This window comes from Lepisosteus platostomus, chromosome 5 (genome assembly GCF_059453375.1).
Source record: "Lepisosteus platostomus isolate fLepPlt1 chromosome 5, fLepPlt1.hap1, whole genome shotgun sequence".
Lineage (NCBI taxonomy): Eukaryota > Metazoa > Chordata > Actinopteri > Semionotiformes > Lepisosteidae > Lepisosteus > Lepisosteus platostomus.
Genome location: NC_142615.1, coordinates 35,106,436 through 35,123,044, shown reverse-complemented (window position 1 = coordinate 35,123,044; position 16,609 = coordinate 35,106,436). Strand labels below are relative to the sequence as shown.

The window sequence follows — 16,609 nt, the reverse complement described above, 5'->3', positions numbered from 1 at the left end:
AGGAAGGGATGTAGTTTAGTGAGTAGACATTGCGAGACAACAGAACGAGAGAGTAGAAGGCGGGAATATATGGTGTAAGGGCGTGATCTGTGTAGTTAATAAAATAGTTAAAATAATATAAGAACGGCTCTTTATTAAGATACACAACAGAGATATTTCAAAGTTGATGGGAAATTTTTTTTTTACATAGAATCAGATTGAAATAACACAGACGACCGGGATATGTAATATGACTTTAATCTCTGAAAGTCAAAATCAGCTTGACACAAAGTACATAAGGAGTCCTCTCTGCACTAGAGTTCAAAGACCAGTCGGGCAGGCTCATATTTCCTATTAGCTGTAGACCTGAGAAGAGCTAACCTGCACTAATTAAGACTGTAGACCTGAGGAGTTACTCTGCACCAGTGAGTAAGAAAAATGTTTAAGGGCTTTTTCTGGTTTTGAGTCTCTGTAAGAGGCGAAGCAGACTTGTCTCTTGAATGCGGGAGAGTAATCCAGAGGATTCCTACCCACCCCCCCATGCAGGAAGGCCAATGTACAGGGTGTGAATCCAGCTCTGTAGGGGAATGTTGGGCTCTGTGGACACTGTGGACAGAGAGTCAGCACCAGGAATGGCTACTGGTGGATATTTCCTCATTACTGAAAACTCTGCCAGATGCTGTAGCACCCCCTGGCGTTCACCCATCTGCACAGTGCACAGTGGTTCCCTTGTCTGCACTGGTGCACCCTGTAGCTGTGGCCATAGTCAAGACAGGACACCTGAAGATAAAGAGTGCAGTGCCTCTCTCACCAGCCGTGGCTCAGTGTTTGAGAGGATAGGTATCACTATTATGGCCTGTTCCTCTTGATCCGCTCGTAGACGGCTGACGCTGCTCTACCCACCCATACACTGGCTGTAGTGCCGACTATAGTTCCTGTGGCGATCCCAGCCTGCACAGTTATAGCGCCCCCGACCAAGAAGGCCCCAGCCACGCCTCCAGCCACGCCTCCAGCCACACCCCCAGCCACGGTCAGCACAGGTATGGTCACCACACAGCCCACAGTCAGGCCAAACTTGATCTGATAGATCTGCAGGAACTTCTCACTCTTAGTGGCTGTGTACTCGCAGAGCTCCTCAAACTCCCGCTGGCTGACTTTGTCCTTTACATAGTCCAGCAGTTCTGTCTTCTTTACCTCCAACATGTCCCTCATCTTCTTTGGACGTTTCAGCATGTTATTGCTCTACAGAACATTGAGGGGTAAGTACACTTCAGAGTAAAGGATAGCTCCATATATCTTTTGAACATTCCAGTACACCCCAGAAACAAGCAGAAGACTGCTCCAGAACACCCTGGACACAAGAGCCTATGCCAGAACACCCCGGACAAAAACAGAATGCAAATGTACACAAAGAAACAAGGAGTGTCCATCAGGACAGCCCAGAATGAAGCAAGAGGTACCCCAATTAAACTCCCACACACATCTATAAACTCAAAATATTCCCACACAATCATATATTTACCTGCTTATGCAGAAAGCCATCAAATTCCTGCTGCGCCTGCAGGAGAATTAACTCCTTCAGGAACTTCTCTCGCTCAGAGCCAAGGAACTGTGAGAGCTCCTGGAAGTCCTGCTGACTGACTTCACCCTGCACATGGGACAGCAGCTCTACCTCCTTCTGTTCTACAGTCCTCCTCATCCCCTGTGTGGGGACGGGCATGATACTTCTCTGAGGAAACAGAGCACAGGTTCACTTTAGAGCAGAGGGCATCACACTACGCCCTCTGAATTGCACAGGGCTCCCAGAAACAAAAAGGAGCCAACCCCAAAATACCCCAGAAACAAGCAGAAGACATCCCAGTGGCATCCAGTAAAATACACAGACAATGTGACTTACAAACACTCTCTCATACCCTCCTTGTTTGTCACACTCTCACAGCCTCCGTGTTTCTAACTCTCACATGCTTCTTGTTTCTCATACTCTCACACCCTCCTTGTTTCACACACTAATACACCCTCCTTGTTTCACACACTCACACCCTCCTCATTTCTCATACACACTCCTTGTTTCTCACACGAACACACCCTCCTTGTTTCAAACTCACACCCTTCTTTATTACTCTCACACCCTCCTTGTTTCTCACTCTCACACCCTCGATGTTTCTCACCCTAACACACACACCCTCCTTGCAAGACTTTAACATATCAAAGGATCCTCAGTTCCTCGCAATATTGTCTGCAAGGTGAACCTTTGTAGGGATGTCTGAGAACATTTTTGGGTAATGTTTCTTTCTTGAGGTTTGGGAGCGAGCCATAAACTCTACTGGAGCTTTCAGAGGAGTAAATGGTTTTCTGGAGGTCAGGTTGTCTCAGTATCTAGGACACATAGAGCGCAGAGACAGTAAGATCTGACTTCAAGCAGAACCTTTTCAAATCTTAGGTTCTTTTAAAACCCTGTGTGACAGAGGGATCTCTTTCACCGTCCACAGACGGTACAGTACACGACACACATTATCCCACAAGTTACACCTGTATTGCATCCACTTTCCTGTCAGTTAGCTAGCTATTGAGGGTGCACCCTTGTGGCTTGGCTGGCAGTTTCCCATTTCATACATGCAAAACATTACCAGAATTTATTTTGAAATCGGTTTCCTGTTATCTGTAGTAAATCAGACACAAACACAAACTCTGAAGGGCTAACGTTATATTTTCTGTTTATTTGTACTTAGCTGTGTGAGAGAGCTGATAGGGGCTAAGTGTGTTGGGACTCCTTGTTTGTAATTATCAGAGGAAGGGCTTATTATTTTTTGTGTATATTTGTTTCATTTCTTTACTTTTCCACTATATATAATTGTTTGTTGGTTTGTGGGGAGCACTGTCCTAATAAATCATCACTTTTGCACCTAAGTGCTATTGTGGCCGAGCCATTGTTCTGTTTTAAAATAACTAACTTGGGCACCCCTCCTGCCCTCCCTGTGACACCCTGCTCCCTGATATTGTGACAGAAAAGAAGTAGGATTGCTTTGTAGTAACAATAATGGAAAATAAAGAAATTCTTACTGATCATAACTGATAATTCTGTTGCTGCATGCTGTAGGTCAGAACCAGTAGGTTCTTGAAAAACCTCTAGCAGTCACAAGACTTTAACATTAGGGGAAAGAGAAACACAGAGAGGACATTGCTGCACAACAGCTTGAAAGCAGGAGTGTGAAAACATCAAATCTTGAAAAAGATGAGGGGACCCATGGTTAGTATCGCTGTCTCGCGCCGCTGGTGCCTTCATTTCAGTTCTGGTCCTGGGGCTCTATCTGGGTGGAGTTTGCATGTTCTCCTGTGTTCATGTGGGTTTTCTCTAGGTGCTCCTGTTTCCTCCCAAAGTCCAAAGACATGCTGGAAGATAAACTGGCTTCCCATGCTGGGAGTACCCTGTCTTCTGCCTGCAATCTAAAAATGCTCTTGGAAAACTAGTTTACACAAATGTTGTTGCGTGGAACCTTATTATTTTCTGTGACCCCTAATGTAACATTTATAATGTGCTGGCTGTCTTTGCAGTTTAGTTAATACATTTGATGTTGTTTTGTAATATTTTGCAGAGTCTATATGTATTTGCCCTTCATTGTAGTATTTCGTCTCCGAATAATAAACTTCAAAAAAAGAAAACAGAAGGATTATAAGTAGAACACACACACACTTCTTGTTTCATACTCACACCCTTCTTCATCACTCTCAAACCCTTCTTCATCAGTCCCACACCCTCCTTGTTTTTCTCACACACAGCCTCTCAACCCTCCTTGTTTCACACACTCACATGCTCTCCTTGTTTCTCTCACATAGTCTCACACCCTCCTTGTTTCTCTCACACACTCTCATGCCCTCCTTGTTTCTCACACACACTCTCACACCCTCCTTGTTTCCTCGTTTCTCACTCTCATACCCTTCTTCTTCATCACTCACAGACCCTCCATGTTTCTCACTCTCACACACAAACCTTCCTTGTTTCTCATTCACAAACCCTCAAAGAAAAAAACTCAGTCTTCACTCAGCTTTCCAGACAAGCTTGTCAGAAGATTGTCAAACAGAGATCTTTAATTCAATATTCTGAAGGGGAGCATATCACAGAGAATGGGTTTCTCCTAGCACTCAGTAAGATATGCTCAGTTAACTGAAGTTACACTTTCCTTATTATACATTAAAAGTAGGCTAGACTTTAACATATTAAATAAATATACAGGGAAAAGACAGTGTCAGAAGTGTTTCAAGCATAAACAAAACAGGACAGGAAGATGCCATTTGTCTCTAGTTGAATACAGGCTTTAGTTGCAGAAAGACTTCGGTCTTAGGTGCAAACAGAAAACCTTTCCTGTGCATCGTCACTGTCTAGACCCATGTCACTCAGTCTTCCACACCCTCCTTGTTTCTCCCCTTCCCCCCTCCAGTTTCTTATATGCACACACACACACACACACACACTCTCACACACACACTCACCTGCTCATTCAGAAAGTTGGTGAATTCCTGCTTCTCCCTCATGATGATGAGGAGAGTATATTCTTTCAGGAATGTCTCACGCTCAGAGCCCAGGATCTCCAAGAGTTTCTGGAAATCCTGCTGACTGACTTCACCCTGCACACGGGCCTTCAGCTCAGCCTCTTTCAGCTCCACAGTCCTCCTCATCCCCTGTGTGGTGTTGTGGATGATCATTCTCTGAAGAAAGGGGGAGCAAGGTCAACAAGCCCAGGAGTTCAAGCACACACACACTCTCTGACACCTTTATACTAACATTGTCACACACTTTCACACACTGTTACCTGCTCATTCAGAAAGATGGTGAACTCCTGCTTCACATGCCGGAGAGTGAGCTTGTTGAGGGCATGGATTAGCTGGAGGAGGAAGCAAAGGAGTTACCGATTTAACTGACATTGATAGAGATGTTCTGGAATGAAACACACATTTCAAGGAATGTTCTATCCTGACAGGCTGAACGAACTGAGTCTCTTTATTCTGAAGGAACTGAAAACAGGAACAGAGAACAGTTGAAAAGGTTTTCTGAGTCAGCAGGGAAGAGAGGGACACACCTCTGCAGGAGAGGAAATTCTGTATGTGCTTGTGAGAATCACTTGTGCCACTTCCTGTGAAGACAAGAACAAGTTCAGTGTGGTTTCGTTGTATAGTGTGGGGTCACAGCTTCACAGTTTCCATCACAGGCTATGCAGGTGTTAGTTAGCCCCAGTTCTGTCAAATTGGGACTGACACCTACACAGCTTCTTCCCCCAGGCCATAACTCTTATAAACAAGGACACTTCTCTCATCCCTCCTCTGTGATCAGCTGTACATCTTCATTTGTAGTGCAAAAACAAAATCTACAGATAAAAAGTGATATGTACAATTTAACGATACACACAGTTAAGTAATAAAATGTAAAATTAATACTGTGTTTATTTACAGAAAATATCAGTAGCATGTGCCATTAAATATATATATACAGATATTACTTTTATGTTATTGGAATTTATGTCAATACCTGCACCAAGAGAAATTTATTGTACATTTTGTAATTAATGAATAAGGTTTCTGAATTCATTCTCAATAATTGACAGACAACACATCAGAACAACTAACAGTTCATATCACACTGTATCCACTGTATGGCTTGTAGTATATAGGGCTTTACTGCACTGTACTGGTTTTTAACTTTTTAACATGATCTTTGATGTGTTTTACCCTAGTGGTGTATTGATGGCTGTTGATTGGTTCAATGAATAATGTCTTACCTTGAATATCTCTGCCAGTGTCTTTCCTGTCACAGTTGACTGTATTGTCTGCAGGACCTGGACAATGTGGTAGATGTACTCTTTCAAGCAGTGCTGAAACTGTTCATTCATTTCTTAGAAAAACACGAGAAAACAAATGAGTAATAGAAGCTAGTCTTGAATTTAGACTAGACTATTAATTTTTGCTATTCACAATCCTCACAAACTCTGACACATGCAACCCAGTGGATTTCCTCAAAATGAACACTAAACCACCAACCAGATGTCACACTCCTTTATAAGCTCTTTGGGGTTTCTTTTCTTTATCATACACACACTTTCCACTGAGGGTGGCAATCACACTAACCACATCATTGAGGTAGCAGGATACATAATGTTACGATCCGTGCCTCTCGGCAACGGAAGAGGCAGAAGTAGGTGTAGCCCCTATCCATCAGTTCACCTATCAGTTTTCCCATTCACCACCACACCCCCGTCTCATCCTACTTAAACACCTGTCCTTCCCTACCTCGTTGCTCAGTATTGGTTTTCCCTATCGAGCTTCCTGGTTGCGCTTCTTCTACTCTGTGTTTGTCTTGGATTTCGGCTTACGGTTTTTCCCTTTGGACTTCGGCTTTTCGGATCTCGGCTTGGATTGGTACTTTCGCTCTGTCTTGGATAACTGGCTACCTCTGGATTCTCGGATTGCTCTACGGACTACAACTTCGGATCACACTTCGGCTTCGGTACACGTTCCCTTTCAGATATCTTGCTCCCCCTGGACTCTCGGCTCGTTCCTACGATTACGGTTTACTTTCGGTTTACGACTTGGCTTTGTTCGCTCCTGCAAGTGGGTTCACTCACTAGTTCGGTCCCTATTACCGAACTCGTAACACATAAATCCATAATCCATTACATCTGGGCCCTTTGACTTCAGAGTCTCCAGTTCATCCGTTTCTCCTCACTGCTAGGAACCTCCTGCTTCCAGACCCCAACACAGAGCCTCATGCTTCTACTCCATTAGGTCACTGTTTCAGACTCAACAGGTGCCTCAGATTCCCAGGTCCACCTCCAGCCATGATGTCCTCCCCTGACGCCACCAGGTTGAGTTACAACCTGGTGGCTCACACAAGCTCACACTACCTACATCACAGAGTCTATTCGGCACTACACACTGTGCCGAGACCCAACACACTGTCCCTCTCTAACACACACTCACAACCTCTCTGGTTTCTCACTCTCACACCTTTAGGTAATGAACTCACAGCTGCCAGCGCACCACTGTGTTACACCTACGTAGCTGCCAGCTCACTTCATTGTGCCCAGCCACCACCGCACTATCTCCAAGAGGGTGCAACTAGATAGACCCCACTCGCTTCCCCGATAACAATGTATTGCCAGGGGGAGGGTCCCTCTACCACACAACCCTCTCTGATCCACACACACTAACTCACAACTCACACATACAGTGGACACGACAGCCCTTCTCTCACACACTAGCAGGATGCTGTCCCTTTAAATCTTTCTATGATCTCATAAAGCTCAGTTTCTTCTGTCAGTCTCCTCACAGACTGACGTTTTCACTCTTTTCCCCGCAGGCTATTCCTCTCATAATCCCCGCTGGAATTGTCATTCATCTCCACCCCCTCACAAGGTTAATTCATCAGCGAATCATTCTTTATTCACTCATACTAGACATGGCGGCACACTCTTCTAACATCGTCCCGACTAGTAGCGGCTCACAGCAGCTCACAGCCGCTACTGTCAAGCTTCAGCCCGGCTCTCCCACAGCAGAGCCTCCACATTTGTCCTTTCACTACTGCAGCCACAGCCACACTATGTTCTTGCTGGATGTCCCCCCCCTTTTAAACCACTTCTACAGCTGCAGTTCATTCACCTATTCAAGTCTGGTGTGGTTTCCATGGCAACGTGTCTTCCTTAATCCGAGTTTCCACCCTCCACACCAAACACTCCCTGCATTGTACCACACATGCTTCCAGGCCATTAACAAACTCACAGCATTGCAGAACTTTACCACCCGGAGCTACCTGTAGCTGGTTTGCTACTCAACAGTACCTCCCTGTGGTTGACCAGAACACCTGTCTACAAGATTAGGGCAGCTGCTCTGGGAGTGGAGCTGTCCGGTTTTTACCTTGCATGGTTCCCTGTTGACTCCAAAGCAGTCGGTCCCCAGGAAAGGGCATGAGGTGGCAGCATGGCCTCTTCTCCCTGAGGATCCTCAGAACCTGTTTGTTTGTCCCTGACTCCTCCAAGCGCTGAAAGCACAGACAGACATGTCGACAGGAAAGGGGTAGGATCCAATCCCTCTGTGTCTAAAATAATGCAGCTCTGAGCCTGAAGGAACAGGCTCTGGAGGGGGTTTCTTTAGTCTTGAGTCCCAAAATGACAGTCTGAAGGAACTGAGTCTCTTTAGTCTGAAGGGTGTGTCCCACACTGCCAAGCTGGAGGAACAGAGTCTTTTTTAATCCAAAAGGAGTGTCCCACACTGACAGACTGAAGGAACTGCTTCTCCTTAGTCTGTGGCCTGTAGTTGTCTGTATGAGGCACTGTTGTAGCTCCTGACCGGTCTAGAGTATCAGTATCTCTCTGCCTTTCACAGCACGGGTCAGGGTTATATATACAGATGCAGCCATTCAAAATGCGCGGGCGATACCACATTATTTTCCGGTATGCTGTCGCAGTCTACCGCAAGCCACCGGTAAATACCGCGAGTTACCGGTAAATACCGCTAGTTACCGTAAATTCTCCTATAATACGACAAGCAAAATAATAGTATCCGGAATTTCCGCAAGGTGGAGCTAATAAAGCTCAACCTCTCATGTTTGAGCTGTGGCCATCAGTCTTTAACGAAGATATTACTAATAGTATTAGTAATGAATGACCTTGGACAAGCTGTAAGTGTAAACTCAAAGTATTGCCTTGGTCAACATTCTTTTTTTCATTGACCGTCTTTGTAAAAGTAACACCACAGCATTTCGCAATCACGCATTTGTTTCCAATCATGCAAAGTACAGTGATTCACCATGCCTTTCACATGCTCATAAAAGAGATTGATTTAGGAACATAAACATATTACCGTATGCAAACTGTACTGTATACAGTATGTATATGTATATTTAATGTCTTAACTGTGCTCGTTTAAGTATTGAATATTCATATCTAATTTTACCACTGAAGGGAAATCTTAGTAGCTGAGCATAAAAAGAATAGGAGCATACTGCAACACGTGTGAAGGCCATAAACAATATTAATTTTGGAACATAAACGTACAGTATAAAGCTGGTCTTGGTACTTTAAAGAAAAAAATACACACCAGTATTCCATTTCTCCCTAAACATTTTAAGCTTCGAAGTCTTTAACTAACGTGATACTGGAGTCAACAAGCATACTTTTAGAATTTGATTAAAAGGGAATATAATATGGAATCGCGTATCTCAAGAATTTAATAATGGTATGATTATATTCGTGTACTGCGACAGGGCTGTGTAAGGCTGTTTCGCCTCCCTGTTTATGCGAGCTGTCTAGTAGCCTACTGGTCTAGGTGTGTGACTAACAACGCACAGGTTGTGTGTTCAACTTCAGCTGGTGCTGGACTTACCTTTTAACAAACATTTTTTGAAAAAAGTAGAATAGTGATATTATGGACAATCAATTGACTTTTATATTTCAAAATATCGCAAAATGATCGATTCTAAGTCATTTTTGATAACAATGAATAGTCACCTTCTTCCTTTTCGACAGCGGTTCCTGCTGCTATTGTGTGTGTGTGCAACAGAGTAAATTTTTATAGAGAAATGGAGGCTGGACAGTATGTGTTACAATATAAACATTTATATCGATTTAAATCGTGTTCTGGACTTCACACGCATTGCAGTATGCTCCTATTCTTTTTATGCTCAGGCACTAAGATTTCCCTTCTGCTTTGTGTAAGGATGGTATCAAAAGCAATCTTAAGTGGTGAGAAAGCTGTGCTCAATGTATTTAAGGGACTTTCGAAACTCTGCCCCAAAGTCATGTGACTGATTTTTCGCCCTGTTTCGTTGGTTAAACGCAATGATCACAAGCACCACCATGGTAACTGGGATGTGTAGTTTTTAATTCCGTTTGAATTATAACTGTACGTACTGTCTTCATATTTGGCCAGGGCTTTAAAGAGAAGGCGCACCAAAAAATTTCGGTGCCGTCGTCTCCGCTTTAAAGGTACCCCCGTGCTGGAAGAATTTGACCTCGGAACGTTTGCCCAGCGTACTGTTAAACCAATGCATTAGCATGTTAAAGCGATTCTATTGAGGGAGTAGCCCAGCTACCACTTAACACTGTACTTCCTACTTTGAATACCTGTGAGACCGGTTTAATTCGTCACAGCCAGCACTCCGGGAGAGAGGGGGTTGAGTAGTGGAGGCAGGCGAGATTTCCAGCGAAAGACACCTCCCCCTCAAAAACCCAGTAAGCAGTAATGCTTTAAGTTGAAAACCGAGGTAGATTTTGAGGATGATAAAGAGGGTAAACTGGGATGGGAGGAGGGTTTGGTTTTGCATAAGGGTTTTGCATAAGGGGCAGAAGATTTCTCTTCTGCTTTGTGTAAGGGAATTGAGTGTAAGTAAAATTACCTTACACTCAATTTAAACACAAGCTGTCTTTCTGTATGAACCTCTAAGCTGGTTCATACAGAAAATGTAGAAATGCATTAGCCTGATTATGATTAAAAAACACATAATTAAACACGCATTTGTGATTTAAATCAGAACACGATTTAAATCAATATAAATGTTTATATTGTAACGCATATTGTTCAGCCTCCATTTCTCTATAAAAATTTACTCTGTTGCACACACACACAATAGAAGCAGGAACCGCTGTCAGAAAGGAAGAAAGTGACTATTCATTGTTATCAAAAATGACTTAGAATCGATCATGTTGTGATATTTTGAAATATAAAAGTCAATTGATTGTCCATAATATCGCTATTCTATTTTTTCGAAGAAATGTTTGTTAAAAGAAAAGTCCAGCACCAGCTGGATTTGAACACACAACCTGTACGTTGTTAGTCACACACCTAGACCAGTAGGCTACAGGGGAACTCACATGAACAGGGAGGCGAAACAGCCTTACACAGCCCTGTTGCAGTACATGAATATAATCATACCGTTATTAAATTCTTGAGATACGCGATTCCATATTATATTCCCTTTTAATCAAATTCTAAAAGTATGCTTGTTGACTCCGGTATCACGTTAGTTAAAGACTTCGAAGCTTAAAATGTTTAGGGAGAAATGGAATACTGGTGTGTATTTTTTTCTTTAAAGTACCAAGACCAGCTATATACTGTATGTTTATTTTCCAAAATTAATATCGTTTATGGCCTTCACACGCGTTGCAGTATGCTCCTATTCTTTTTATGCTCAGCTACTAAGATTTCCCTTCAGTGGTAAAACTCAATATCTACAACGGGCACAGTAAAGACATTTACAGTAAGTCTTTCTACGACAGACCAAAGGAGCACGATTGCCCCTGTCGGCCAACCAATCACGTACCGCGTCATGATACGCGATACCGCAGCCAATTACCTGCGGTACGTGTCTGTACCGCGCACTTTGAATGGCTGCGTCTGTATATAAGGTCCATAGTATTTCTCCTACCTGGATGATTCTCTCCAGATGTCGGAATCCTCCAGACTGTCCAAATTCCCGAGTTTGTGTCCAGTCCCGCACCAGGAGATCAAACCCCTTTATCAGAGATTGAGAAAGATCTCATATCAGCTCACCTCACAAAGTCATGAAATCCTAACGATTTCTATAGATTGAAGAGCCTCACTTGCTGTTCTATAGTACAGCTCAAGTAATAATATGCATGAGAATGATTGAAATAGATTAAATAGCCAAACCAATATTATGACAACTGTTATGATGCCTGCAAATCTGCTTTCTCTCAATTGGACACTGCATGCCTTAGTAAATTGGTACTGCTAAAAACAATGTGTTTATGGCTGCTTTCGACACTGTTAACCATGATACCTTCCTTTCTCATGTTTGCAGAGACTGTGGCTGTGTTTGCAGTTTCTGACAATGCTTCCAATGGTTCAGGTCTTATCTGATGCTGGGGCCTATACTATTCAGAATTTGCCTGTATCTATGTGTTCAATTATAAAGATCACATGGTCTGATCTATCATTTCTATGCTGATGATACTTAAATCTACATCCATACTAAGCCTGACACTGAAGTGGCTGTCTCTGCACTAACTGCATTTCTAATATAAAACCCTGGGTGACTCTAAATTTCCTTAACTTAAACTACAACAAGACTGAAGTCATGTTGCACCTGTGTAACACTAAGGTAAAGCCAGTGTAGTAGCCCTATCTGTGGACAGCAGTGTGCTGGAATTTCAATCAAAATTGAGGAATTTAGGAGTGATCCTAGCTTGACTTCCTAACCAGGTGCACGTGATCACATTACCCCTGTCCTGGAGTCCTTGCACTGGCTTCCTGTCAGGTTTCTTGTTGATGTCAAAATCCTTTTGCTCACCTATAAGGTTCTGCATGGCCTGGCACCTCAGTAACTGTCTGAACTATTATCACCCTACTCCCCACCTCGCAATCAGTTAAAACAGGCCCTGGTCTGCAGGTGATAAAAGAGATCTGATCTTTTTTTGTGTTCACTGCACTCAAGAGTAAATTTCATACCTGAAAATGCTTCAGGTTAAAGGCTCCTTCACCCTTTTGTGCCACAAGATACAGCAGCTGCAAACAGAGTAAACACAAGCCAGCTGTGTGTCAGAGACAGAGAAAGAGAAAGTCATACTGTAGGTTCTCTCTGTTAAAACTGTCTGTAATTGCAGAGTTAATTGTTTCTGTTTTGGCAACAGTGTAGTTTACCACTCATGCCAATAATCCTGAGAAGAATTTGAATCTGTCAGACAGTCTGACAGAGACACAGGCACTCATAAAAAAATAAACATGGATACACATATAAAACAAATATACAAATACAATCACATACACAGACAGACACACATGGGGAAAGATAGGACTGGCCTATTTATATAGCCCTGTGAGGAAAACCAGGCAGCACAGAGCATCACACACAATAGCACCTCGAGTCATGCAGTGCTGTGCTCATGCCACACGTCACCAGCAGGGGGCAAACTCATACCCCGGTCAGAGAGACCCAGCACTGCAATTGCTCCACAGTCCCAGTTGAAGGACCTGTGACACTGAGAGGTTCCCGGTTTTAGCCCCCCACTGCACCACAGCTCCCTTGTGCAGGTGCTGTGTGGCACATCAGGGGATAAGACCGTGGCCGGGTGCTGTACCTCCAGGTATTCCAGGTCTGTTTTCTTCACATCAGCATGAACGTTGAAGATCTGGGAGAGAGGACAGGGGAGACGTCACCTCTCCAGAGCACAGCAAGGGGTACAGAGTCATCAAGGAAGGTGGGACAGGGCCACGCAATTCTCACCATATGTGAGCTGAGAAAGACGCTCAGGGCAGACAGCTTCACGCTCAGCTCCGTCTCCCGCAACAAATCCACGGATCCCTTAGTGTCCACCAGGAAGACAGCCAACTGGACAGAGGGGACAAAAATGGAATGTTCTGATCAGAGATGCAGTGGTCATCTGTCTCCTCTTCCCTTCCGGTACCAACACAGAGCTGACAGAGCTTTACACAAAGGGTGGTGAGAGTGTGGAACAAGCTGCCCAGCCAATGGCTCAATGGCCTACTAACTACTGTACCAATCAGACTGGATGGGAATGACCTCCTCTTATTTGTCTGGTGATTTGATGCACCAAAACCTTCCCATTCCTGATCTGAGAATGCCACACAGATGCCCTGAGTGTGGACAAGTGGGTAACAGGGGCTGGTGAGGGTCAGTAGAGCTCTCATTCCTGCTTATTCAGGATGCCTGCAGGGTCTGTGAAAGACTCTCTGACTTAGTTCAACCTGCACCTGTCTGAGTCATACAGTTGCGCCCCCTACAACAGATGAATTCCCAGCTTGCCCAGCCCTTGCCTTGCCCTCCTGTGTCTCCAGAAACAGAGGCCGGCTCCAGATGAACACACCCTTCGTCATGGTCTCAGTTCCAGGCTGCCACTCGAACCCTCGCAGAAGCTCATCGTCACTCATCCAGATGTCCTGTGTTCACAGGTAAAGGAGCATTCACAACCATGGTCAAAAGACGGGACTTTACACAGAGAGTGGTGGGGGTGGGATGTCAGGGCTGTATGACACTGCTTTATACAGAGAGCGGAGGGGGTGGGGTGCTCTCACCATTTTAGACAGTTTGCGCAGGAGGTAGTTGAGGAGGAAAGACTTGCCCTTCCTCCTCTCCCCGACAATGGCCACCACACAGAGTGGAGTCTCCCTTACATCTGAGCGCAGGAAACACTGCCGAAGCACATTCTCTTTCAACAGGAGGGAGCCATCAGGACTGACATGGACCAGCTGAATGGGCTTGCCAGAGCCCTGGAGGTGGGAGACAACATTTAGAACTGAGACCAGGAGGCATTTAACTTTACACAGAGGGTAGTGGAAGTGTGGAGCAGAGTGCTGATGCCCACTGGACGGGCATCTCTCTCTGACATCCCCCAGGTCAGAGTGCTTGCTGTTGCACCAGGAGCACAGGGCATCTAAAGTCTACCCATCTCACAGTGTACACTGTGCACCTGCCACACCAGGATTCTCCAGCAAGTGTATCTGGGTTTCAAAATGTTCCCCGTAGCCTGACTGTCAGGAAAGCTTCTAATGGAAAAAGAGACGCAGCCTCTGTGTCACTCTGCAGCCCTCGCAGAAAACAATACTACAACTCACCTCCTCTCTCTTGACTGTGCTCGCACGCTCACACACCTTGTGGCATTGGGGACAGGTGACCACGAGGTCGACCCAGAAGGACTCGATGCAGTCTTGGCAGAACTCGTGGCCACACTGGATAATCACTGGCTTGGAGAAACTGCCCAAGCAAATGGAGCACTGAGGCTCAGACAACACGGAGCTTCCTATGTCCTCCTGCTCGAGATCGGGAAACAGAGAGCTCTCTACTGCCTCCTGCTGCTGATCGGACATCAGGCAGGCCGAAGACATGCTGGAGCAGAGGGAAGAGAGAGACCGAGACACAGTCAGCAGCCAATCCACAGCCAAAGACAGAAAAGGACTTGGATGGCAGGACCAGCTGTCCTGGAACTGAGTTGTCTTCTAAACACATTATTATGATTTTAAGTTTAAATCATAATAATACCTTTTTTCTGATGGGCACTGAGAATTCCCCATTGACTGTCCCAAGTCACAATAATCCTGTTTAGACAAAGATAAAAACAAGAACAAGGACCAATTCAAGTACGATAGCATTTATAAATACACACACTGACAGATCAGAGCAGTGTAACACACAGTATCGATGACACACTGACAGATCAGAGCAGTGTAACTCACAGTATCAATCACTGACAGCCCACAGCAGTGTAACTCACAGTATTAATTACATACTGACAGATGAGTGCAATGTAACACACAGTATCGATCACACACTGACAGATCAGAGCAGTGTAACTCACAGTATCGATGACACACTGACAGATCAGAGCAGTGTAACTCACAGTATCAATCACTGACAGCCCACAGCAGTGTAACTCACAGTATTAATTACATACTGACAGATGAGAGCAATGTAACACACAGTATCGATCACACACTGACAGATCAGAGCAGTGTAACTCACAGTATCAATCACTGACAGCCCACAGCAGTGTAACTCACAGTATCAATTACATACTGACAGATGAGAGCAATGTAACAATCAGACACCGACATTTACTTAGCAGTGTAGCAGACAGCAGTGATCACACACTGAAAATCAGCAATATTTAACACTGATCACATTACTAAGTATTTATGTTTCAGATACAGGTCCAGTATTTTCACAGTGTTAAATAGATTTTAAATTTCTCTGAAGCCATAATAGGCTCTTGAACCAAGAAGAAGTATAGTAAGACAGTAATAATAAGAGGAACAGCCACACAGAACTCAACACCACACAGTCCGTCCTATAATAATAATTTTTGCTTACACTTAATATAGCGCTTTTCTGGACACTCCACTCAAAGTGCTTTACAAGTAATGGGGAATCCCACTCCGCCACTAGTGTGCAGCCCCACCTGGATGATGATAATAACTTCAGCTCTGCTAGTCTAACACATCTGTACGATTTGCTCTAATTTCACTGGGCTGTACTGAAATACCACAGCTGTCTGGGCTCTCCTGATCCCTGTCTGTGTGGATGAGAAGATTTAATTTGTATTACTCACCAAAAGCAGCAGCTCCTTTTTCAGCAGAGTTGAAGTGAAAGTGAAAGATGTTCCATTTAAGGAAATTAGAACTATCAATTATGAGCTGCTCACTCAGAAGGGTTCACAGAAATTGTTATGAAAGACTCTACTGCTAGAACACTTTCGGCCCGACAGTCTTCTTTTAAATTCTGATCTCACTGGACTTTGTTGCATTGGACCTGTTTTATACCCCAATTACACTGGGCTTCATTGCACTGGACTGTGTTTTTACCCTGGTCTCATAGGTTCTACTTCATTGCACTGCATTTTTACTCTGATCTCATAGGTTCTACTGCACTGTGCTTTTGTCATAATTTCACTGGGTTTACTACACAGACTGGGTTTTTACCTGAAATCACTTGGTTTTATTGCATTACACTGTGATTTTATCCTGATCTCTTTGGGCTTTACTGTACTGTACTGTGAGGATGTGGCCTGTTTGACTGGAGAGCAAACATAAATCATACTGATAGATCAGAGCAGTGTAACACACAATATCAATCGCACACTGAAAGCCCAGAGCAGCGTAACACACAGTATTG

The 16,609-nt window shown here is 44.2% G+C and overlaps 1 protein-coding gene across 1 annotated transcript; it reads right to left on the bottom strand.

The window, feature by feature from the left end:
- Nucleotides 1-221: 221 nt before the first annotated feature.
- On the bottom strand, nucleotides 222-16,101 carry LOC148665835 (RING finger protein 112-like). Its single transcript, XM_088631690.1, has 16 exons — nucleotides 16,047-16,101; nucleotides 14,981-15,036; nucleotides 14,557-14,827; nucleotides 14,017-14,211; nucleotides 13,759-13,881; nucleotides 13,208-13,312; nucleotides 13,062-13,112; nucleotides 12,433-12,489; nucleotides 11,390-11,476; nucleotides 7,882-8,005; nucleotides 5,751-5,863; nucleotides 5,055-5,108; nucleotides 4,788-4,859; nucleotides 4,468-4,683; nucleotides 1,502-1,708; nucleotides 222-1,221 (listed from the first exon to the last, which is right to left on the bottom strand). Exons 2-16 carry the CDS (start codon nucleotides 15,010-15,012, stop codon nucleotides 829-831), a joined length of 2,100 nt encoding a protein of 699 aa, XP_088487816.1. The 5' UTR covers nucleotides 15,013-15,036; nucleotides 16,047-16,101; the 3' UTR covers nucleotides 222-828.
- Nucleotides 16,102-16,609: the final 508 nt, after the last annotated feature.